This window comes from Martes martes (genome assembly GCF_963455335.1).
Source record: "Martes martes genome assembly, chromosome: 8".
NCBI lineage: Eukaryota > Metazoa > Chordata > Mammalia > Carnivora > Mustelidae > Martes > Martes martes.
In genome coordinates, this window is record NC_137895.1 from 101,075,553 (window position 1) to 101,099,280 (window position 23,728).

Consider the following 23,728-nt stretch of genomic DNA (forward strand, 5'->3'; position numbering starts at 1 on the left):
CCGCGTCCCCCTGGCGCCTTATTGGCTCTTCTCCCTCGCCCTCCATCCCTGCTTCTGTAGCGGTCTCTGTCTCCCAGCAGAAGACGCAGCCATGAATCCGTTATTCGGCCCCAACCTCTTCCTCCTACAGCAGGAGCAGCAGGGCCTGGCCGGGCCGCTGGGGGACCCTCTGGGAGGCGACCACTTCGCCGGGGGAGGGGACGTGTCCCCAGCGCCGCTCGCCCCGCCCGGCCCGGCTGCCTACTCGCCGCCCGGACCGGGCCCGGCGCCCCCCGCCGCCATGGCTCTCCGCAACGACCTGGGCTCCAACATCAACGTGCTCAAGACCCTGAACCTCCGGTTCCGCTGCTTCCTGGCCAAGGTGCACGAGCTGGAGCGCCGCAACCGGCTGCTGGAGAAGCAGCTGCAGCAGGCGCTGGAGGAGGGTAAGCAGGGCCGGCGGGGCCTGGCTCGCCGCGACCAGGCCGTGCAGACCGGCTTCGTCAGCCCCATCCGGCCCCTGGGGCTGCCCCTGAGCGCCCGGCCCGCCGCCGTCTGCACCCCTTCGGCGCGGGTGCTGGGGTCGCCCGCGCGCTCGCCAGCCGGCCCCCTCGTGCCCTCCGCGGCCTGCCACTCGTCGCCCTCCACCTCTACCTCCACCTCCTACTCCTCGTCTGCCCGCTTCATGCCCGGCACCATCTGGTCCTTCTCTCACGCCCGCCGGCTGGGGCCGGGACTGGAGCCCACGCTGGTGCAAGGGCCTGGCCTGTCGTGGGTGCATCCCGACGGGGTGGGCGTCCAGATCGACACCATCACCCCTGAGATCCGCGCGCTCTACAACGTCCTGGCTAAAGTGAAGCGCGAGCGGGACGAGTACAAGCGGAGGTAGGGGACCGGGAAGGTGGGGAGGGGCTCAGCGTCATGGCACACATGGAGCCAGGACCAGGTGTGGGTCCGGGAGAGGAGATAGGGAGGAGTAAGATGAGAGTAAAGTTCCTGCTGTGTAAGGAGGAGCTTGGAAGTAGACAGACGGCATTGGGTACAGGAAGTCCGGAATCCACAGGGAATGCAGAAGTCGCACTGGTGACCGGAAGAAGGATCCTCAGAGCCGAGTACTGTGGGGCGTACCTATTTTTCTTGTGGCTTTTCTGTCTCAGCTAGGCTGCAGTGTTTGGATGACTGGGTTCACTGTGGGGTTGTGTGCTGTGTGAAAGGGACTCGCGTCTACCTCTGGTTAGACATCTGGGGGTACTACTTAGCCTCTCCAGGCTCAGCCCTCAGAGCAGTTTTGTGATAGATGCCGCATACGGATCAAAAGTAAGAGATCAGGGATATAGCTTTCACTTGGGAGTCTAAGTGAAATTAGAAGGGGGTGGGGGGGCTACATCTCCCAGTAGGCGATCCTGCTGCTGCTCTGGGTTTCCCAAGGTGATGCTGATGAAAACTGGGTGCCTACTCCAGTTCAACAGGAAGGGCTCTGGGACCTCGGAACATTGCTTGGAGTAAGTCAGAAAAAGAAAAGTAAAGAGATAAGGGGGAAAGGAATTCCCTAGGGAAAAGGGAAGGGACTGCTGGTTGTCATAAGGCTTGTGGAAGCTGCCGGGGGTGGGGGGATCTGTGAAAGTGCAAGGAGCCAAAGGATGATGAAATGTGAGCGAAGCCAGGAGAGGAACCGAGTGCGTGGAAAAGTTGAGAATCTGGACACACCCTGTGAGTATAAGGCAGCTGGGGGGCAGGCCCAGTGCTGACCCAGGATGAGGATTTGGCTTTCTGCAGGGGACTGGCAGGGCAGCCAGGTCCCAGGAGAAGGGACGTGATGCTGGCGCTGGCTGTATGTCCTTAGAGGCCTGAGAACCCGGGCCATTAGGAAGGAGCACGAGCACAGCCAGCCCTCTGCCACGGATGCGTGGTTGAGGAGGAAGATGACAGGTATGGAGGAGGCTTTATTTTGGGAGCCATCAGGTTTAACCTCTTCATTGGCTACTCTGACCCCTTGTGGGCAGGCTTGGGAACTACCCAGGCAGCCCTGTGTGGTGGATACTGGTGTGTCAGAGGGGGCTTGGCTGAATGTTCCCGGAGCTTACCCCTGGGTCTGGGGGCAGCCTTCAGTGAGCTGTAACCAGCCAGAGTCTAGCAGATCGCAGATCAGCAGACTTTCTGATGCTAAGTCTTGTCTTCATGCTGGCTTCCTTCGTCGTACGTAGGCCATGTTATAAGTGCCTTTGGGAGTCTCAGTTCTAAAGCCATCATTCACATGCCCCCCAGAACCAGCCTGTCCCAGTCCCTGCCCCAGCCCCTGCCCCTGCAGGAGTTAATTAACAATGGTCAGTGGCCGAACACGGACAGTTCTGTAATGCCTAACCATAGAAACAGCTGCTGTTCTCGGTATTTGTTTTTCCTTAACTGAAAGAGTGTTTGTCCTTGGTCCAGCTGTCCAGGGCAGCAGAGAGTTATTCCTTGGGGACTGGTGAGCTCATCGCTCTGCAGCACGCTGCTGTGCAGAGGGCCCTGCAGCTAGAGGTGTGTGGTACGTGACACTGGCGGTTCCTCATTCTTCCACCCCAGATCCTGTGCCCTCGTTCTGTTCCCTTGAAAACACCGTAGCTCCTGTCCGTGGCCCAGAAGGCATGGGTATAGCCTGAGCACTGAACTGGGAAGGGAGCTGAGGCTTCCTGGGTTCTGTTCTCAGCTCCCCTACTGTGCGCCACCTTGGGTGGACCTCTTCGTCCAGGCCTCTGGTTTCCAGTGTAGGAATGGCCCCTGCTTCCTCACTTTGCTCGAGGGTACCGTTTATTTGGGAGGGAGGTCTTTAGTGAAGGTAAAACACATGGAAATTGCTCAAATTCTACCCCTGTCAAGGGAACCTTGGAAGTGAGACCAAATTGGAATGGAGGTCAGAAGGAACCTGTTTGTGGGAAAGTCTGGCTGGAGAGCAATAGAGTTCTAGTAAGCTTCCAGGGGCGCTGGGCTGCCTCAGTCAGGAGAGCATGTGACTGTTGATCTCAGGGTTGTGAGTTTGAGTTCCACAATCTCAGGGTTGTGAGTTCTAGTAAGCTTCCAGGCAATTTATTTTCAGATTTTAAAAAAACTCTGTAATATTTTGTTCATCTCAATCCTCCCCTAACTTCCTTACTTAAATTTCTACTGGAGTTTGCTGCTTTCTGCCCTTCCTGATGCATCTTGCCCAGGCTTGCTTCCTCTGGGGGCTTATGGACTCAGGGTATGACGGCACCGCGTCCCATGCCTTCAGGTTGTCAATGAAGAAACCACAGGCCCAGGAAAGATAAATATGTCTGAACTATGAAACTATTTTATTTGATGCTTCTGGGACCCCTCACCGGCCCCGACCGTCAGAGGGAGAATACCAGAGCAAAAGGAGGAAGGACATGGGGGCACCAGGGAGGGGGGTTGGGGAGCAGAGAGCCAAGAGGCTGGGAGGCTGGGCTGCATGGCAGGCTGGCCGGGTAGTGGCCGAACCGGCTGCCTCTCCCCTGCCCAGGCGGGAGGGGCAGTGGGTGACGTTGGGAGTTATTATTAGGAACACTGCAGTGCAGAGCCCAGTGAGGAGCAGGAGGGCTTGGAGGGAAGAGGCTGTGGGCAGAGCCCAGCGGGGAGAGGAGGGCGAGGTTGGGGAGAGATGGAGGCGGGGCAGGGAGGATAGAGTCCCACGTCTGCAGAATCTGCTCGGTCAGGCTTTCATTTTCTTGCCGTACTCTCTGTGGCTTCTGGCCACCTTTCTGTCCCGCAATGTCTCTCATGGTACTGTGCCCTCCTTTCTGAGCCTGGAAGAAGTGGCAGGAGGTGATGGGCTGTCTGAGTGGGGTCTGAGAAGTTCTGCCAGCCCAGGCACCCTCACAAGGTCTTGAGTCCTCCTGCAGCGTTCCGCTCCAGCACCGTCCTTCCGCCTCTGCTGCACCATGACCTGTGCACTGGCTTGCTGTGGACTCCCGTCTAGTGGAAGCCCTGGCCCTGCATAGCAGGGTGGTAGTCAGGGGGTCCTCTTGGCTGCTTGTGCTCCTAGTTTCAGAATCCTGGAGCGTAGGGGATGCCGCTGCTAGTTCCCACCCAGCGGATGAATGAGGCTCTTTTTCCTACTCTGATTTCCCTCGCCCTCGGTGTTTGGGTGCCTGGGACCCCCCCAGGCTCATGCTTTCCACTGCTTTCATGGTTCAGGGCCAGGCCCGTCTCCTCTCCAGGGCTCCTGTGCAGGGGCTCCAGGTTGGGGGGGCAATTTCTGGACCTTTGCCGGGGGACAGACTTTGAGTGTCTCCTACCAGGCTCTTGACCAGCCGTGTGGCTGTGGCGTGTGTCCTGCGGCTGCTTCTCCACAGTGAAATGGTACCACAAGTGGCAGGGCAGCGGGCTAGAGGAGCCCTGGGTTGGAGCGGGCAGGAGGCAGGAGACCGGATCTGGGCCCCCAAAGTTGGGGGGCTGGGCCGGTGGGCCTGGGGGTCTGGTGCGGGCGTGAGAAGGGAGGAGGCCAGCCGGGCAGCTGGCTGAGCCAGGGCCCTAGTGGGATGGGCGCTGCGGTTGCTCTTACCTACGGCTCCTGGGGCGCAGCCCGGAGGTTCCGGGAAGACAGCTGGCGTGCCAGGAAGCGTGGAGCCACCCGACAGCAGCAGCTGGCCACCCGCGGGCCAGCCGGCTGGTCCTGCCCACGGCTCCTGTACACCGAGGGCAGCAGAGCTAGAGAGAGGCCTGAGCGGGAGTGGCGGGGGAGGGGGCAGGGAGCCGCAGGGGCGGGGCGGGGCAGGACCCCGCACCTAGGCTCCTTCCCTGTCCCCCATGTCTGCCAGGTGGGAAGAGGAGTACACTGTGCGGGTACAGCTGCAGGAGCGAGTGAACGAGCTCCAGGAGGTGAGGGCTGCCCCCGCTGTCCCCGCCGTGTCCCCTCACCCTGTCACTGGCCCCCGGACCAGTCCTCTCCGGGCCCTTCCTTGTCCTTACCTGCCCCCTGCATGGGCGGCATGGCTCGCTCATGGGGCTTTCTCCCCGACCACAGGAAGCCCAGGAGGCTGACGCCTGCCAGGAGGAGCTGGCCATGAAGGTGGAGCAGCTGAAGGCTGAGCTCGTGGTCTTCAAGGGGCTCATGAGCAACGTGAGTGCGGCCCCCTCGCGCCTGGCACTGGCAGAGCAGGCCTTTCTGGTCTGGGCCTGTGACTCTCCTGGCCACAGCCCTCACCCATCACGCTGCGCTGCCCCACCCCCAACCCCGTTCAAGAGGAAAGGAAGGAACCGAAGCTTCGAAGCTTCGGTGTCGGTGTCCTATGCGGGGGCGGGGGGAGGGGGGCGGCTGTATGGCCTCCGTCGTTCCTGGAGGCCCTAAGCTGCGGTTAAGGACCCAAATCCCCACTCTGCCACTGGCCTGCAGGGGGGCTTTCTGCATTCCATCACTGCTCTGCTCTGTCCCCCTCCTCTGCGGAATGGGGTCATAAGGGCATGTACCTTGCAGGGCAAGTCCAGAGATGAGAATGCACTTAGGGGCGTGCTGGCCCTGACTTTGTGCTCAATAAGTGGTAGCCATTCTTCCTCGTGCACTACTTCCTCCACTCTTGGAGCTCCCAGTGGGCTCTCTCTCTGGGAGCATAAGTTCTGGGGGGAGCCCCTGCAGGTTCCGGGCCATGCATTCCAGGGCTCCCCCTCCGACCAGAGAGTCCACGGCCTGAGCAGCATGGGAATGCTGTGGGGAGGGCGTCCAGGAAGAGTGACACACAGCAGCGGTGTGTGACGTGAAGGCTGAGGCTCTCACTGGGCCTTGTCTTACCGTGCCCCGCGTTCCCTGGGCAGAACCTGTCTGAGCTGGACACGAAGATCCAGGAAAAGGCCATGAAGGTAGATATGGACATCTGTCGCCGCATCGACATCACCGCCAAACTGTGTGACGTGGCTCAGCAGCGCAACTGCGAGGACATGATCAAGATGTTTCAGGTGAGGGGGCGGGGCTGCTCCCAGGCCCCCGGCCCCTGCCGCACCTGCATGGTGCCTCAGCTCCTCACGGGAGGGGCACCGGCCTAGAGCCCCCTTGCCCCCGCCCCCCGGGTCAGCACCGGCCCCTCCTTCTTGGGGGGCCTCACCCTGGCACCGGGGCCCCTCAGTGGGACTAGGCTGGGGGGCAAGGAACAGCCTCTGAAGAGAAGGTTCGGAAGCCGTCTCTAACGCCGTCTCTCCCCTCCCTCTCTCTCTCCTCTGTCCGCCTCCTCTCCTCTCTTCCTTTCATCTTCTCTTGCTTTCTCCACAGAAGAAGCTGGTTAGTTTTGCTCTCATGCAAGCTTTTTAAGTCCCAGTCCCAGTTTCTAAGTCACCTAGGCCTTTGGCCTTCAGTTTTGACCCGCTGGGCTTTTGGGCCCAGATTTTTCTCCTGTCTCCGTTCTCCTTGCTCTTCCCCTTTTGCTTCATTTCTTTCTGCCCCTTCTCGGACTTTCCAGATCTGGCTGTGTGATTCAGGCTTTCCTTTGTATACACCTCCTCCTTGCAGCCCAAAACTTTCCTTTCAGTTTGGTCATTTCATTAGAAAGGACTTTTTTCTTTTTTCTAAGAAAATAAATCCTCTGTAGCCATTTTGCACATCTGATGTGGTTGCCCCGGGCCATTTGTCTCCTGATCTTACTGCCCTATTTTCTCTGTTTCTCCTTTTTCTTCCTTCTCAGTCTGCAGCCCTGCCCCCATTCGTGTGTGTCTGCCTGTCTCTCGGTAACTCCGGTGTCTGTTCCTGTCGTTGTAACTGTGTCTTCTCTCTCTGTCCACCCCGCCCTCCTGCTGGTTCACGCTTCTCCCTCCCCCCGCCCACCCCCTGCCGGTGCCCACCTGCCCACCTGCCCTTCTCCTCACGCACCCGGCCTCGTCTCTGTAGTCTCTGCACTTGTCTCCCATTAAGGTCCCATCCATGGGGGGGCGGAAGCGGGAGCGCAAGGCTGCCATCGAGGAGGACACCTCCCTGTCGGAGAGTGACGGGCCCCGCCAGCCCGATGGGGATGAGGAGGAGAGCACAGCCCTCAGCATCAACGAGGAGATGCAGCGCATGCTCAGCCAGCTGTGAGTCCCGAGTCCCGCAGGCCCGCCCCTCAGCGGTACCCCTGCCCGGAGGCCGGAGGCACCCCCCCCCCGCACCCCACCCTGCCCAACGCCCCGACAGCGGCCTGCTGCTGCCTGAAGAAAAGCCCCTGCCCTCCTTGACGGCGGGCTCCCTGTCTCTAGGAGGGAGTATGATTTTGAGGACGACTGTGACAGCCTGACTTGGGAGGAGACTGAGGAGACCCTGCTGCTTTGGGAGGATTTCTCAGGTTATGCCATGGCAGCCGCAGAGGCACAGGGAGAGGTAACGGCCCCTCCCAGCCTCAGGGCCCCTGCCAGTCCTGCCCAGACCCCCAGCTGGCCACCTGTCCCCTCCCTCCCCTCTGCTCCCTGCACTCCTTGCTGCTTCCCCTCTGTGGCTTTCATCCTCTGCCTGCTTCTCCCCTCGTCCTTTTTCCTTTCTCTGGGCTGTCTCCAGCTTCCTTTAACAGGATTCTCTCTCTTCCCCACCTTGGCCCTGTGCAATGCCCCCATCCCACCCTCCCCACTGGCCTCCCCGCCCTTGCTTTCCTTTTTGCTCCAGCAGCAGGAAGACAGTTTGGAGAAGGTGATTAAAGATACGGAGTCCCTGTTCAAAACCCGGGAGAAAGAATATCAGGAAACCATTGACCAGATAGAGGTAAGGCTGGGGTGTCTGAAGCCGCGACCGGGGGTTGGGGGGGACCCCAGACACTTTCTCTTGTGGGGGTGGGGCCTTAAGACCTCGCTCTGCAGGGCGGGCGGCAGGCAGATGTGGGTTCCAGTCTCAGCCCTGTCGCTTGCAACTGCTCATGGGCTGCTTGCACCCTCTGAGCCTGTTCGATCCTACCTGCTCACAGGCTTGTCTGAAGATCGGAGGAAGTGAGGCCCGCATGGAGCTGAGGGCAGGGGCTGTCAGCCTGGGAGGCTTCCTGCCCGGCGCGGTAGTGCTTATTAGTTTTCCTACTGTCGGGGCCATAGCAGAGGCCACTGAGTGGACTCGAACTCTGCTGTTTCTTCAGCTCAGCCCTTCAGCTGACAGAGGAACCTCTGTGGTCCTTCCCTAGCCTGGAGGAACCTTCCCGAGTGGGGAAGGGAAGCTAGGGCTCTAAACTGGAGCTAGGTCTGCAGGGCCGAGGGCGGCTTTGTGGCAGCCGCAGGGCGGCGGGGCAGGACGTTGTTCTCGGCAGCCTCCCGCTCCTGGAGAGGGCCCTTCCTGGAGCCCTGAGCGCCCCAGCGTGGGGAAGAGGCCCCTGGGCTTCTGAAACTCTTGGCCTCTCTTTAAGCCCCCGTGGCCTATTTATGCCCTTGCTGCTCTCACACTGCTGGCATTTTGAGAAGGGACCGACGGGTGATTTTCCTATTTGAGTGTTCTCCCAACACACATCACTTGGTCCTGCTCCTTGAAGCTGAACCTGCTTTTGTTTCTTTTTAAAAAAAATTTTTTTTTAAGATTTTATTTATTTGCCGGAGAGAGAGAGTACACACAAGCAGGCAGAGAGGCAGGCAGAGGCAGCGAGAGAAGCAGGCTCCCTGCTGAGCAAGGAGCCCGATGCGGAACTCAATCCCAGGACCCTGGGATCACGACCTGAGCGGAAGGCAGCAGCTCAACCAACTGAGCCACCCAGGCGTCCCCCTGCTTTTGTTTCTTGCACAGGCAGATGGGCTGAGTTTTAAAGGCCGGCAGCCAGGTGTCTGCTCCCCACGGAGGAGGGGGAGGGGAGAGCCGCTTTCTGTCCACTCAGGACACCCAACCAGCAGGTTCCCTCTTGTCTTGCAGGAGGATGGCTTTAGGAGAGGTGTTGAGAGCTAACAGGGGGCTTTGGGTAAGCTGCTGGCCCTGGTGACCCATCCTGATAATTATCAGTGGTAAAGCCAGGGCCCAGGTGGAAGGTGGGAGGGAATTCCTGCCCTCCTGCCTCCTTCCAATCCCTCGAGCCGAAGCCCTGCCCTGCCCTCCAGTCTCACAGCGAGGCTGGGGGTTTTGGTGGAGGCTCTTGGGTGCCTCCTGGCTTGTGGTGGCTCCCTTCCCTCACGTGTGAAGGGGACCCGTACACATGTGTAGAGGCAACTGGTGGCAGTCCTAGCCTTGTCTTCGGGTAGAATATACTTGCTTCATTTCTGTCTTTCTTGGTCTCGCCGGTGACGGGCTCTGGCAGCTGGCCCCTTCCCCTCCTGCTCTCCTTAGCTGGAGAAGCTGGGGTAGTGGCAGTGGCCAGTCCTCATAAGAGCGGGTGAGTGACCTCTATTGTCTTCCTGACTGAGCAGTCGCATGACCCGCCCCCACGTCCTGGCTCTGGAATCCAGGCTGTTGTGTGAGCTGTGCCCGCTAAGGGCTCCTGCCCCACCTGGGCTACCATCTCTTCTGTCGGGCCCTGTGACACCTTTACTTCTTTCTCTGAGTTCCCATCCTCTCCCTGTCCAGTTGGAATTAGTTCTGGGTGGTTTCCTCTTTCCAGTTCGGATTATTCACGGGGAGTTCCTACCCCTTTATCTTTGCTCTGGGGCAGTCAAGCAGATCACCACCCAGCAGTTTTATTCGGCCTCTCTGTTTGGCACCCCTGTCCTTTGTACCCAAAACAAAGAGAGGCCGAAGATTGTCTCTGGCCCAGATCTTTGTCGTCTTCGCCCCGCCTCTCAGCCCTACCTTTGCCAGGGAGGCTGTTTTTTCCTTGATCTCTGAGCCCACATTTTCACCATGGAACCTTTCTTGAATCGGGGTACATCTAACCAGTGGAGTGCTGGGTGTGGCCACCGTCTTTCTGTGAAATGCTGCGAATGGCTCACAGGAGAGATGAGAGCCCAGAGAGCCCTCTGGGGAGGATTGAGCCTCTTTGAGCCACTCAGGCAGGTCTCCTCCTTTGTGCCATGAGGCTTGTCATGAAGTTCTCTAAGTCACCCAGCGTGGTGTCACCTGTGCAGGCAGAGATGAATAAGCCATGGCTGGCCTTCCAGAAGCGCCCAAATGAGTGAGGGAGACAGATGGGGTGCAGTGGTGCACAGGGCCACGCAGGAAGCCCAGGGAGGGAGCCAGGCTGCATGGACTGCCGCCCCGGGCTCTCTGTCCTGCCTGCACTTTGGTTCCTGTCGTCAAGGAGGATCAGTTGCAAGAAGGCAGGCCCGTAGCAGAGACCTCTGCCTTCCTCTGCAGGCAAAGATGCCCAGGAAAGCTAGATGTAATGACAGTACAGTGGGTCCCCGCTGGCTGGGCAGACTGATTTTTTTTTTTTTAAGATTTTATTTATTTATTTGGCAGACAGAGATTACAAGTAGACAGAGAGGCAGGCAGAGAGAGGAAGGGAAGCAGGCTCCCTGCTGAGCAGAGGAGCCTGATGTGGGGCTCGATCCCAGGACCCTGCGATCATGACCTGAGCCGAAGGCAGAGGCTTTAAACCGCTGAGCCACCCAGGCGCCCCGGCAGACTGATTTTTAAATCTGAGGCCTTGCCCACGGGCGCCCCGGGCCCCCTCAACTCCCACCACAGTGTTCTTGGCATGTTCGCCTCCTGGGGGTGCAGGCTGGGGCCCTGCTGACCTGCAGGGCCCTTCCCCTCCCCCACCACAGCTGGAGCTGGCCACGGCCAAGAATGACATGAACCGGCACTTGCACGAGTACATGGAGATGTGCAGCATGAAGCGGGGGCTGGACGTGCAGATGGAGACCTGCCGCCGGCTGATCACGCAGTCGGGAGACCGGTGAGGACCGGCCCTGGAGGTGGGGGCCCAGGCCCCCCCATATCTTCCACCGGGGGCTCCCGTGCAGGGAGGGAATGCGGTGGGTTGGCCCTGAACAGCCTGAGGGTCAGTCCCATCTGGATGTGGGGCTCTTGGGGGGGGTACCCTGCGTGTCCGGCTTGGCCCCCGGCCTTCTGTCCCTCAGCAGTGGGGCAATGGGTGTGTGTCCATTCATGGCTGGATGGCCCAAACCTCCCAGTACCACCAGCTTGGGGGGTTCCCTGGTCAGAAGCAGCTCAGAACTGCTGAGGAACAGAACAGGTGTGGTGGCGGATTTGTATCTAAAGTCAGGGCCATAGTTTGTGCATTTGGCCCTGTGTACGTTCTGCTTCTACAAAGAAGTAAATTTTAAAAAGTCCCCAAAATACTATAGATGGACATAAAGCTGGGGCCAGCAAGCCTGTGCAGTTGGGCTCAGGCAACATTTCTCATACTGTGATTTGTGATATTTTTTTTAGATGTTATTTATTTGAGAGAGAAAGCATGAGTGGGGGGAGGGGCAGCGGGAAAGGGAGAAGCAGACTCCCAGGACCCAAGCATCCTGACCTGAGCCAAGGTCAGATGCTTAAGTGACTGAGCCACCTAGGTGTGCCCCTGTGATCTGAGATATTTCTGAACTCTGAGCCTCCCAGAGTCCCCAGGATAAAGACAGGGACCATATCCCCCATCACGGTGGGGTGCAAGAGCTTTCCTTCCCCTTCCCCGCTTCCCTCACCCTGCCTTCACCCTCACCTACGTGGCCCACCTGTCCTCATCAGAGATGGTGTTCACCAGCCTGCCCAAGAATAAGGACAAGGGAGAGAGGAATGCTAGCCAGCCGCATCAGGATTCCTGCCTGCCCCAAGGTGACAGCTGGTGTTTTTTTCTAGAAAGTCTCCTGCTTTCACTGCGGTCCCGCTTAGCGACCCGCCGCCGCCAAGCGAGGCTGAGGACTCCGATCGTGATGTCTCATCTGATAGCTCCATGAGATAGGGACCTACCTCCAGCTCCGAGCCCTGGGGCCCCACCCTGCTGGGAACTCACCGAGGGGAGGGGTGGGGGTTTCACAGAGGGGAATATTATCCGTCCCACTGCACCAAGCCTCGCCCCTGGGGACTGGGGCACTCCTCCCTTGGGCTTCCTGCCTTTGACCTTGGCCTCCAGGGTTCTAAGGTGTCTGGAGCGAGGCTTAGCTGGCCCGTCCCTGGCGACTCCCACCACAGCAGGGGCTCTCCTGCCTTCATGCGTGGGTGTCTGCTACTTTCTCATCTCTAAAATGCTGCCAGAGTGATCGTGGCCCCTTATTTTCTCTGCTGAGTAAGAAATATGATTGTTAGATCTTCCTCCCAGTTCTGTGGCCTCAAGCCCGTTTACGGTCTGATTCTGTACTGGTGCTAACTGGCCCAGGCACTGGTATGAAGTGGATGAGACTGGATGTTGCATGGCTAGCGGAACTGTGTGTGGGAGAGGGCCTCCCTCCGCAGTGCAGGTGGAAGGACACAATGGGCAGGGCGCTCCCTCCTCCCTCCGCCCTCCAAGTGCTCAGGGCCGTCTGCCTGTGGATGGCAGTGCCATGGCTGCAGCCCTTTCCCCAGGACAGTGCCTGCCTTCAGGGGTCTCAGTGCCCCCACCCTGAGCTGGGTGGCTTCTGGAGCTGACTGGTGCAGCATCGTGGAGGGAGACAGAAGCCCTTGCTCGTTTCCCAGTCAGCGCTGAGTGACAGCGAAAAAGGTGAAGCTATTGTGCGTTTGTGTGAGTTGTGTGAGCACGTGTGTGTGCGCTCAAGGTCTCAGTCTCTTCAAGTATCAGCTGAAGGTGTGCTGCCTCCCTGTCAGTCACACACTGAGAGCAACAGGCTGAGATGTCCCAGACTTGGAAAGGCTTGGGAGAGACTAGGGACACGCGAATGAGGTGTCAGCCTGACTGCCTGAGCGGACATTGGAATGGAATCTTTAATAATAATCAAACTGGAGAGTATTTATTGAACATTTTTGTGTCCCTGTTTTAAGCACTTTCTGGCGGTAGGTACAAGATCCCTTCTGGGAGCTGCGCCTTGCTTTTCCTCCCCTCACACAAGCAGTCGAATGGAAAGGCCCTGGAGGTCGTATGTAACTTGCCATGGAGTCTCACATGGCAGAACCCGGGCCTCTGCCTACATGGCTGGTGGTAGCCTGTGCTTCTGCCCCTGAAGCCTCCCCTGCATGACGGCACCAATCCCCTTCACACCCCCCTTAAGTCCTAGAGGTGGAGGTTAACCTCATTTTCCTGATCACTGACTACACAGTGCTTACACAGCTGACCGAACAGAATCCTTCTAGAAGACCTGGAGGGGCGGGGCACTGGCCTCTCATTTTACAGATGGGAATAACTAGGGCACATTAAAGCAAGTAACTTAGTCCAGACCTCATAGCTGGGAGGCAGAGTGGAGTTTGACCCCTGGCACTCAGCGGTCCTCCATGTTACTAGGGCTCTGCCCCAGAGTAGCCTGGTCAAGGCCATGAGACTTGCTAGCCCAATTCCAAAGCCCTGACTTCCTGTGCCAAGGTTACTCTTCAGTTGGCTGCAAACAGAACAGCTTTCAGACAGAGGCACCAGGTCATTTGGTGACAAAACGGACTTGTCCTCTAAAGGGATTACATCCTGGTCATGTAGCACCTATGGGCCTTGGAGGGATACTGAGCCAAAGCCAAGACCAATGGCCCTTAGAAGTGAGTGCAGTGCTTGTATCTTTGGGAGGGATGCTCCTGTTAGGCCCAAGACCTCCGGCAGAGTTCACGCCTGGTTGGGGTGTGCTGGGCCTTTCCTGGGTACTGTCAGCAAGACTGATTTCTTTTGGCACTCAGCCTAGCTCCCTTTATCCCAGACACTGGAAAAAGCTAAAACGCCCAAGGAGTTGTCTGGGTACAGTATACTTTATTGATGGTACATGACAAGGTAGGGCTCCCCAAGCCCCTCCCCTTCTTCAGGGGGTCTGGGATGGAAATAGTGGAGGTTGGGAGATTCTCAGTGTTTGGGGGGTTAAGTTGGGGCAGGGATTCCCCAGCAGCTGAGGGCCTCTCTCTTCCTCTTGCTCTGGCTGGGGCTGGTGGTCCAGGGGGCTCTTACTCCTTGGAGGCCATGTGGACCATAAGGTCCACCACCCGGTTGCTGTAGCCAAATTCATTGTCATACCTGGAAGATCAAAGAGTGAAAGGCTATTTCCCCACACTGGGCACCAGAGGGCGCCAGACCCTAGTCACTTTCCTAGGTGTTGCTCCAAACCGCGACCCCCCCGCCCCGCCCCCACATACCAGGAAATGAGCTTGACAAAGTGGTCATTGAGAGCAATGCCAGCCCCAGCATCGAAGGTAGAGGAGTGGGTGTCACTGTTGAAGTCGCAGGAGACAACCTGGTCCTCAGTGTACCCCAGGATGCCCTTGAGGGGGCCCTCTGATGCCTGCTTCACCACCTTCTTGATGTCATCATATTTGGCCTAACAAGGTAAAATGAGATGGTTATCCAAGTTCCAATCTTGCTATTTCCCTCCCCCACCCCACCCCCAATCCCTAGCCTGCCACCTCTTCCAACACACACTTACAGCTTTCTCCAGGCGGCAGGTCAGATCCACGACAGACACGTTGGGGGTGGGGACACGGAAGGCCATGCCAGTGAGCTTCCTACAGACAAGGGGAAACAGGCTCAGCACCATTCCTCCGCTCCCCCCTACCCCCCCCCAACGCCTGCCCAACCAAGTCCCTAGGGTAGAAAAGCAGCAAGGCACCTTACCCGTTCAGCTCAGGGATGACCTTGCCTACAGCCTTGGCCGCACCAGTGGAAGCAGGGATGATGTTCTGGGCAGCCCCTCGGCCATCACGCCACAGCTTTCCAGAGGGGCCGTCCACAGTCTTCTGGGTGGCAGTGATGGCATGGACGGTGGTCTGGAAACGAGAAGGGGGAAGGAGTGAGGGCCTACATAGTACTCATGTCAGCCACCCTTGGGAGGATTAAGGGACAGAGTCACCTGATCTTGAAACCCCTGTGGCTCCCCCCAGCCCAGGACCATGTTCTAAGCAGAAAGAGGCAGTCCAGGATGAGAAGTCACTGGGCGCGGGGCACTTTCCCCATCATTCATACCATGAGTCCCTCCACGATGCCGAAGTTGTCATGGATGACCTTGGCCAGAGGAGCCAAGCAGTTGGTGGTACAGGAGGCATTGCTGAAAAGAGGGAGGGAGGTCAAGGCCAAGCAGATCCATCCTGTGATACACAGTATTACCAGACCACTTCTCCACTCCTCTTCCCTCTGCCATGCTCACCTGACAATCTTGAGGGAGTTGTCATACTTTTCATGGTTCACACCCATCACGAACATGGGGGCGTCAGCAGAAGGAGCGGAGATGATGACCCTCTTGGCCCCGCCCTTCAAGTGAGCCTGCAGCGGAGGAGTCCTTGTAATCCAGGCCCTCCTTTCCTGGTCTAAGCCCACAGTCCCCATTCTTCCCACTACACCTACACCAGAGCCCAGGGTCAACACCCTCCCACCTTTACTCTCCTTGGCACTCACCCCAGCCTTCTCCATGGTGGTGAAGACCCCAGTGGACTCCACAACATACTCAGCACCAGCATCACCCCATTTGATGTTGGCGGGATCTCGCCTATAAGATAAGACAACACCAAATTTAGGGACGTGAGGTACCATGTACCCAAGGTGGTCACCCCATCCTAGTACCTCCCTCAGAGCCAGTTTCCTGTTTCTCCTCCACACTTACTCCTGGAAGATGGAGATGGACTTCCCATTGATGACAAGCTTCCCATTCTCAGCCTTGACTGTGCCGTGAAATTTGCCATGGGTAGAATCATACTGGAACATGTAGACCTGGAGGGATGGGGGAAGGGGGAGGGGGCAGTGAGGGGCTGTGCTTCAGTGGGGCTCTGCTCCCTAGCACAGCTGCAGGCGCAGCACTCACCATGTAGTTGAGATCAATGAAAGGGTCATTGATGGCGACAATATCCACTTTGCCAGAGTTAAAAGCAGCCCTGGTGACCAGGCGCCCAATACGGCCAAATCTGAGAAAGACAAGGGGCGAGAAAGAATGAGGGGGGCAGAAGAGAAATCCCTCCTGGGCATGGAAACAGTCTGAGACCAACTCATCCCCTTCCAGGGGTGAGAAAATGGCACTTCCCTGCCACTGTTAGTCCCAAGAAATCTAATTTTATCCTGCCAGGACAGCATGGCCAGTAAGTGAAGCCTTCCCAAGGGGTGATTAGGTTCAAACACTTGCCCAATTCCCCAGTGTCTACCAGTCCCACCAGGAGAAAACAGCAGCTCAGGGCATGGTCTGGCCACTCCCAGTCTGGGCACTTGGCACTTATCACCCCCACTATCTGTGCCCTGACAATGCTTGCACTGGTCTGGCCCAGCTTCAGGATACACCCTCTGGGCAGCAAAGACTTGCACACTTAGCATCACCAAGCTCAAAGGGCAAGAGTAAAGGTCAGAAATTAACTGGATGGGGAAAGCCCATCCTTTCCTCCAAAAAGGAAAGAGGAGGGGGAAAAAGGGTACTTCCCAACACCCTAATCTCAGGGGTCTAGTTTGCTAACCTGCCTGTCCTTGCAAGCCCTCTTCTAAAAATTAGGAGCAGAAGCAACAGGTGTGTGTGTGGTAGTGGTGGGCGGTGAGAATTAAGAGAGCAGAAGCCCAGGCCCCCAACTGCAGAAAGGTCAGGCAGCTATATTTAACTCTAGATTAGAGTGGAGCGGGGATCTGATTTCTGGAAGGTGGAATAGGAAGAAGGGCAGGATTCCCAAGGCTCACGGACACCTAATCCTCCCAGTGACCTTTACAGCTTTGGCCTTTTAGGGCTGGGTCAGCTCTAGGCATCGAAGGAAGAAAAGAGCTTCGAAGAGAGCCAGTGAGATGTAAGGGGCTGCTGCCACAGGAGCCATTTTGTGGTGGAAAATTTCTATCTACCCATGACTCAGCTCCCCCGACAGGGCACTAAGCTGCAACTACCACACCTCTCCGGAGAAAAAGAAAGGGAAAAAAAAAAAAAAAAAAAAGGACAGGACTCCCCTGAACCCACGTTTCTGATTCATCAGAGGATCATCTAGGAAGAGCATCCCCGAGGGAAATGTGGTTGGCAGCTTAAGGGATGTGATCAGGTTCTGAAGTCAGGCTCTTCCGAGAGCGAGGCTGCGGGAAGCCTTGCCTCACCTGGCTTACGGGATAGAGGCGACTCCACCCCAGCGAGGCAGGCCTCGGAGATTTAGTCATAGGCGAGGAAGGAGGAACCGTGAAAAGCTACGGGAGGTTTCCTAACGGTGGTTCCTTCACTTCCTTCCCCGTTGCAACATGGCGGCTAGGTTACCGCAAACGAGCCCTCCCGGCGGGCTGCGCACCCAGCTGAGCGAGCCCCGGGAGCCCCGGGCCGCGCGGGCGAGATGGGGGGTGGGGAGGGAAGAGGCTGGGGGGGAGGGGCGCCTCTACAGCACGTGACCCCGCAGGGCGCGAAAGCAAAGAAAGAAGCCCGGGCCGGGGGATTAGGGGATGGCTCTTAAGCCGGGATAGCGGCGGGCCGCTCGAACCCGCAGGGGCGGAATTGCAGGAGGCGCCACAGCCGGGGATGGGGTGCGGGCCACGAGACCCTCTGGAGCGGGAGCCTCCGCCAGGTCAGAGCGCCGACCTTGAGTTCTCCTTGCGGGTGTGGTGGGGGGGGGGGGTAGGACCACCGCACCCACGTCCTCCACCCGCTTGCCCAGGGCCGCACCCTACCCCATCCCCGAACTCACCCGTTCACTCCGACCTTCACCATCGTGTCTCGGGCAAGGGCTGCGGGGAGAGAAAAGTGAGCATTAGAGAGCGGGCGGGGGCTGCAGTCCGGCCGCTGCCCTCCCCCCCACCCCCCCCCCCCGCCCGCCTCCATTCCCACCCCGCGCCCGGGCACGTCCGTCCTCCAGCCCCTGCAATGCAGAGATCCGGCTGGGCACGCCCGACCAGCGGCCGCGCAGCCCCGCCCGGGTCCGCGAGCGCCCCCGTGCCCCTTCGGAGCCGTGCCCGGGCCTCTCGAGGTCCCTCTCTGGTTGGCTTTGCCGAGCTTTACCTGGCACTGCACCTGAAGATACGGCTGTCTGTCGAACGGGGAAGAGCAGAGAGCACCGGAGGAGGCTGCAGTCCAAATTTATAGCGCCTGGGCGGGGCGTGGGGGCGCCGGCCCCGCCTCTCGCCGGCTCGCCCAGTCGGGGCCCAAGGGCGCGGAGGCCTGAGCTACGTGCGCCCGTAAAGCCGGGAGTAGCCGGGCCCGAATTTTTGGACCCGCCTGCTTCTTCCAGCGTGCACGCACCAAGCGTGTGGGCGAGGGACGGAGTGGGGGAGGGGAGAGAGACCGGCTCAGTGGAGGAGGTGATTGCCAATGGCACTCGTGGGCATGCAGGAGACTGTGGACCCCAGGATCGGGCTCCTGGTGACAACGGAAGCCCTCCGGGAGCCAGAGCCGTTAAAGTTGCTTCACAGATGAAACGGGAGGGCTTTGGGAGCTGGTGGGATGGGGAATTGGAGCCGGAGCCGGGACCCCTCGCGGTTGTGCGCGGCCACCCTCCTCCCCTTTCTTTCGGAGGCTGAGAGGCGGGAAGGCTGAGGAACTTCTCCAGGCTCTTCGGTAGTGGCGGGGGAACCGCAGAGGAAAAGGCCCGGGAGGGGCCAGCCCGCCTCCTGCCGGGCTCTGCCCAGCCCCCACTTCACCCTCTCCGGGCCCTGGCTCCCGGCCTCCTTGGGCCGGGGGCCTGGACTGGCACTGGGCAGTGGGGTCCTGTAGAAGAGCGAGGGCTGTGGGGGTGGTTTCTGCGCTGAAGGTCACGCTGTCCTGCAAGCTCGGGCAGCCAGGAGAGCTGATAATTGGGGCGGACAAACCAGGCCCTGTGTGCAGCAGCTGCTCTCCCCGAGGCGGGGCTGGGCCGCAGGGGGAGGACGCGAGGCCGGAGGCCTCCCACAAAGTCGCTCCTGGGAGACCTGAGTGCTGTGCCGCCGGAGCCAGGAGACAGTGCCCCTTTCACCGCTTCCAGCCCCGGCCGGAGAGCGGGACGTGAGGGCGGAAGTCCCTCCCCATCCTGGGACGTGCCGGCCTGCCCCTGAGCCAGGGACGCCCCTACCCTGCCCGCGCCTGGGGGTGTTGGGGGAAGGGTGAGGAGTCCAGAAGAGGGAGAAATTTGGGACATCTTGGGCAACGTGGTGGGAAACGGCCCTCAGCCCCACGCGAGGTCGAGGGAGGGATCCATTCTCCTTCCACAGTCTGGGGCCCCAGCTGCGCCGGGTTTGCCAGCTTTGAATGGAAGAAAGGCTGCGTTCAGAACGCTTGAGGATTTAGAGGGGGTTGGGGTGGAAGGGACAAGGCCCATCAGCAGGTGCTGGGGGCTGGGGATCCAGGGGCCTCTTTGCTGGCCCAGCGTAACCTGAGACCAGCCCCCTTTTCTAGCTGAAGAGCCTGTGGCTAAGTTTAGCCGGCCTGGTGATAACCTTTGCTTTAAAGGCAGAGAGCACGCTCTCCCGCACCCCGACTCCAACCGCCCCCTCCCCGCCCCAATCCCTACCCTTCCTGGATTGCCCTCCCTCCTTGGGGCCCCAGAGCCAAGTCTGTGTCTGTCTGGCAGCCATGTGCATGGTTGGTTCCCAGGCTTTTCACGAACCCCAAGAGCAGGGCCAGAGAGCACCTAATGGTGATAGGAGGTGGAAAGCACCACAGGTGGTCTGGTGGGGCCTGGGGTAGGGACTCAGCTGCTAACCCTTCCATTCTGCCCAGGCTCAGCCAACACCATTAACCCTTTCCCTGGACTCGATGCTCCCACACTACCTAGAATGTATCTCTGAGGTCCCATCTTCCCTTTTGCTACACACACGTCCTTTTTCATTAGTGTCTTCTGCCAAAAAGGGAGCTCGGTGCCCATGGACCATTACTGCTGTTGTCATGGCAGCAAAGACACCAGTGTCGTCATGAGAGCACGCTCACTGCCTAATGGTCCAGGTGACTCAGCAGAGCAGACTTGGGGAGCTGAGGGGGTGGGCAAGCTAAAGCAGTGTCTGCATGTGGCTGACTTCCCACAGACCCTGGAACAGTAAAGCGATGCCTTGGTAGACAGTCTGCACAGATGGTGGAGGGGAGCTGACCTTCCATCAACCCTGTGACCAGGTCAGTCCCCTGTCCCAGAGACAGGCTCACGGAGCACAAATGGTGGAGGGGAGCACGCAGACCAGCCCGGGGTCTAGAGAAGGGTTTCTCTACTTCGGAACCACTGACTGACGCTTTGGGCTGAATCATTCTGTTGTGGGGTCTGTCTTCTGCACTGTACGGTATTTAGCAAAAGCCGTGGTCTCTCCCCACTAGATGCTGATAGGTAGCATCCCTCCCATCTAGGTTGTGATGACAAAAAAATCTCTAGGCATTGCCAAATGTCCCCTGGAGGGCAAAACCGTCCCCAAGTGGAGCCCGTCTACTTGGAGACTAAACTCTGCGTGCTTCGCCACTGTGTAGCAATCCTGTCACTTGTGCAGTGTGGGAAGGTCAAGAAGGGGAAGATGAGGCACCAGGGTAGCATGGAGTTTATCAGATCTTGAGATAGGCCCCAGGACTTTCGGGCTCCTCTTTCTGAATTGATAATCCTCTCCCTGCCTCCTGCATCTGGGCTAACATGAAAGATGAAACAGACAAGCCTAGGAAAATCTAAAAGTATATAAAAATATTTATTCACTAGGAAATGAGGAGACTGGGAGACATATAATCCAGTGAAAGCAGCTCAATTCAGTTCAGTTGGGCTAGTTTAAGAAAAATGCTTTACATTATAAAGACCATTAAATGTTAAAAAGACAAGAAGACAGGCAAACAAGTATTTTACAAGAGCAACGGACTTCTAGGTCACCCAGCAAGACACCCTGCCCAGCAGGGATGGGAACAGGCAAGATGACCTCTTAGGTCCTGTGCCTTCGAGGAGGTGCTCGGCGGATGGGTGTGGTCTTCTTGGGTGTCTCATCTTCCGTCATCTCTGCTGAAAGCTCTACTCAGAGGATTGGAGGAATAAGAAAAAGCTGAGTCACAAAGATGGTGAAAAGTAGATCTCAGGGAACAAGTGGGATGGCTCCAGACCACGCAGAAGAAACAAAACCCAAATGGCATGAGGGGAAGACACCTCGGGGGTAGGCGGTGGAGACAATCTATACAGCAGGACCCCATCAGAACCAGCCTCACCCCCCAAGTTACGCTCCCTCTGGGCCAAGGCCAGGAGGGAGCATCGTACCTTCCTCGCTGGACTCATCACTTGAGAAGACGATTCTGGGTTTCTTTTTTGAAACTCGCTGTCGGGTGTCTGGATGCCGATGGGTGGTACGGCGGGGCTCGGGGGTGACAAAGTCACCGTCTGATGAGGCTGCAGAAGCCAGATGCTGGTGCCGCTTAGAGACTAGAAAAGGCAGAGACATGAGTCCCCAAAAAGGAAGCTCTGAGAGGAGGGCCGGATCGCTCCACCTGTGGGGCAGCCTCACATACCAGCGGATGGTTTCTTGGCTGATGGGGCCCTCTGGCTACCCCCTTGGCCAAGCTCAAGGTCTTCCACTGCATCTAACCCTCTGGTGTGGCAGACCCGAAGCTTCTGTTCAAATTCATCTATTATAGCCTGGAAGGGAAGAAGACATGAAGAGCAGGCCTGGAAACACAGTTACTTCTATGATGAAAAACAAGTCATGAAAAGACACGGTGAAAACTGAAATGCAGATCACGGAGAACCTAAGCTGAGAGGGGTTCACAGTGCATGACTGCAAGTATAGGATGTTCTGGAAAAGGCACAACTGTGGAAAAGTAAAACAAATCAGTGGTTGCCAGGGGTTGGGGGGACAGAGTGTGAGTGAGGGAGCCCAGAGGACTTCTTAGACAGCGAAACTGCACTGTAGGATACTGGAATGATGGACACAGGGCATTACACTCTTGTCCAAACCCACAGAATGCACACTCAGAGTGACCCTTAAGATAAACTATGGACTTTGGGTGGTAATGATGTGTCAACAGAGGTTCATCGATTGTAGCAGATGTGCCACTTTGGTGGGGGATGTTGATCTTGGAGGAGATGGTGCATGTGGATGGGGGCAGGGGGCATATGGAGGAATTCTATACCTCCCACTCAATTTTGCTTTTGAACCTAAAACTGCTGTAAAAAATGAAGTCCATTTCAAAAGAGAGAGAGAGAAAGAAACAGGAGTCAGATACAGAAAGAGCTGTGCTCAGGTGGTGCTAGGGACTTGGCTGCAGGGCAGCCCGGGGCAGGTGAGGTGGGCCGGGCAGCATGCAGAGGGCCGGCCCAGCAGCCAGGCTCACCTTGCCCTCGGGTTTGGCCCCACGCCGCAGTTTTCCCACAACCGACAAGAAAGCACTGAAGATGGACTCATCCGACAGTTTGTCCCCAAAGCAGTCAAAGTTGTCCAGCATCTTGCGGAGGCCTCGCTCTGTGAGGGGCAGCTGTGACACACAGTAGGCCAGGTCCCGGTACTGCCGCTCGGTCCTGCAGATGGCAGGGGGGAGTCACAGGTTGGAGAGGTAAAGGCCCATCCTTTCTCAGTAGGCTCCCACGGCCTTGGGGCCACCCCAGGGAACAGCAGCCTACCGGGCCGTGCGGAAGCGCTGACACAGCTTCTCCACCAGGCTCTCAGTCTGCTTGTCCTTGGTGATGTAGGACAGCAACTGCCTGAGGAACAGGAGATGTGGACGTGTGACCTCCCAGGGACAGCCATCCCTCCCGGTGCACCAGCCCTCTGTTGCCCTCCTGGCTGGGGAGAGAATCCCTTCGGCCATGGCCCATGCCTGCCTCACAGTTCATCCTGCCCTCTTCCTGCGCCCTCAGAGAAAGGCTCACCCACCCCTGGAGAAATGTTCACTGAGAATGGGAATTCGTAACAAAAGTGGGTGTCGTGCGTTAAGGATGCCTATGTGCCTACCATGTTAGAAACTTCATCAAGAACTAAGGGGCCAGCATCCCAGGCCTCATTTGCTAGAGGAGGAGCAGATGCAAAGAGGTTAAGTTATTGCTGAAGGCCATGCAGCTAAAAAGTAGCAGAGCCAAAATGCAAACATGGGTCTGTCTGATTCCTAAGGATAAGCTACAGGGAAAAATGTGCTTCCGGGCCCAGGCAACCATACTTCATGATGGTGTGGAAAGGCTCTTCCTCCACCCCTCCCTCGGGGTCTGACAGGCGGCTGATGATATCTGGAAGGAGGTTATAGATCGCATTGCCCTGGGAGAGAGAGAGAGTCACGTTATAGGGACAGTAGTGTGCCTGCTCCTTCAGCAGTGAGCTCTCTGCCTGGCTGCCTCTCACCTTGTGAGAAAGCTCATTGAAGAAGTTCTTGGCCAGGGCAGCGATCTGAGGTGCGGGGTCGATGAGCAGCACGGCCATCTCGCTCACCTGCCCCTTCACCTTCACCATGTCCTTTAGAATCAGGTGGGTCATCACCAGCCCTGCTGTTCTCCGCACCTGCTGAGCTGGGTCCCGGAGCCTAGGAAGGAAACCCTAACTCACTGGGACCAACACTGGCAGGAAGGGCCCTCAGCAGGAATTGCCCCTACTTCTTCTTTTTTTTAAGGTAAATTCTACCCTTATATGGGGCTCACACTCATGACCCCAAGATCAAGAGTCTTATGCTCTACTGACTGAGCCAGCCAGGTGTCGCTGTATTATTACCCCTTCTTTTTTTTTTTTAAGATTTTATTTATTTGACAGACAGAGATCGTAAGTAGGCAGGGAGGGAGGCAGAGAGAGGAAGGAAAGCAGACTCCCCGTTGAGCAGGGAGCTCGATGTGGGGCTCGATCCCAGGACCCTGAGATCATGACCTAAGCCAAAGGCAGAAGCCCAGTCCACTGAGCCACCCAGGCGCCCCTCTATTACCCCTTCTTAACGTGACATTCTAGAAGCAGTTAGAAAACTGGGATTGGGGAAAGAGGCCAAGCTTGTAGCCAAGGCTTTGAACAGATGCACCAATCCCTTTTGGGCCATA

General features: G+C 57.9%; 3 protein-coding genes across 5 annotated transcripts in view; 1 reads left to right on the forward strand and 2 right to left on the reverse strand.

Annotated features, from left to right (window-relative positions):
• The first annotated feature begins 56 nt into the window (after positions 1 to 56).
• On the forward strand, positions 57 to 12,698 carry IFFO1 (intermediate filament family orphan 1). 3 transcript variants are annotated; one of them, XM_080810668.1, is made up of 9 exons: positions 57 to 864; positions 4,776 to 4,836; positions 4,982 to 5,077; positions 5,767 to 5,907; positions 6,854 to 7,011; positions 7,174 to 7,294; positions 7,577 to 7,669; positions 10,573 to 10,703; positions 11,612 to 12,698. In XM_080810668.1, exons 1-9 carry the CDS (start codon positions 92 to 94, stop codon positions 11,712 to 11,714), a joined length of 1,677 nt encoding a protein of 558 aa, XP_080666794.1. In that variant the 5' UTR covers positions 57 to 91; the 3' UTR covers positions 11,715 to 12,698. The 3 variants fall into 3 exon arrangements, with proteins under 3 accessions (XP_080666794.1, XP_080666796.1, XP_080666795.1); XM_080810670.1 differs by having other exon boundaries at positions 62 to 864; positions 7,574 to 7,669; XM_080810669.1 differs by having other exon boundaries at positions 86 to 864; positions 7,574 to 7,669; positions 11,616 to 12,698.
• Positions 12,699 to 13,614: 916 nt separating this feature from the next.
• GAPDH (glyceraldehyde-3-phosphate dehydrogenase) lies at positions 13,615 to 18,786 on the reverse strand. The gene is made up of 11 exons (XM_080810671.1): positions 17,803 to 18,786; positions 17,492 to 17,531; positions 15,667 to 15,766; positions 15,469 to 15,575; positions 15,264 to 15,354; positions 15,016 to 15,131; positions 14,835 to 14,916; positions 14,487 to 14,638; positions 14,299 to 14,377; positions 14,012 to 14,193; positions 13,615 to 13,892 (listed from the first exon to the last, which is right to left on the reverse strand). Exons 2-11 carry the CDS (start codon positions 17,512 to 17,514, stop codon positions 13,823 to 13,825), a joined length of 1,002 nt encoding a protein of 333 aa, XP_080666797.1. The 5' UTR covers positions 17,515 to 17,531; positions 17,803 to 18,786; the 3' UTR covers positions 13,615 to 13,822.
• Positions 18,787 to 20,405: 1,619 nt separating this feature from the next.
• The window catches only part of NCAPD2 (non-SMC condensin I complex subunit D2), a 29,811-nt gene continuing 26,488 nt past the window's right edge, over positions 20,406 to 23,728 (reverse strand). The window contains exons 26-32 of the mRNA XM_080810672.1: positions 23,052 to 23,229; positions 22,873 to 22,967; positions 22,340 to 22,420; positions 22,054 to 22,237; positions 21,232 to 21,358; positions 20,984 to 21,145; positions 20,406 to 20,743 (exon numbers count right to left, since the gene is read on the reverse strand). Coding sequence (XP_080666798.1) covers positions 20,658 to 20,743; positions 20,984 to 21,145; positions 21,232 to 21,358; positions 22,054 to 22,237; positions 22,340 to 22,420; positions 22,873 to 22,967; positions 23,052 to 23,229 — 913 coding nt within the window. The 3' untranslated portion in view covers positions 20,406 to 20,657. The remainder of the gene's footprint in view (positions 20,744 to 20,983; positions 21,146 to 21,231; positions 21,359 to 22,053; positions 22,238 to 22,339; positions 22,421 to 22,872; positions 22,968 to 23,051; positions 23,230 to 23,728) is intronic.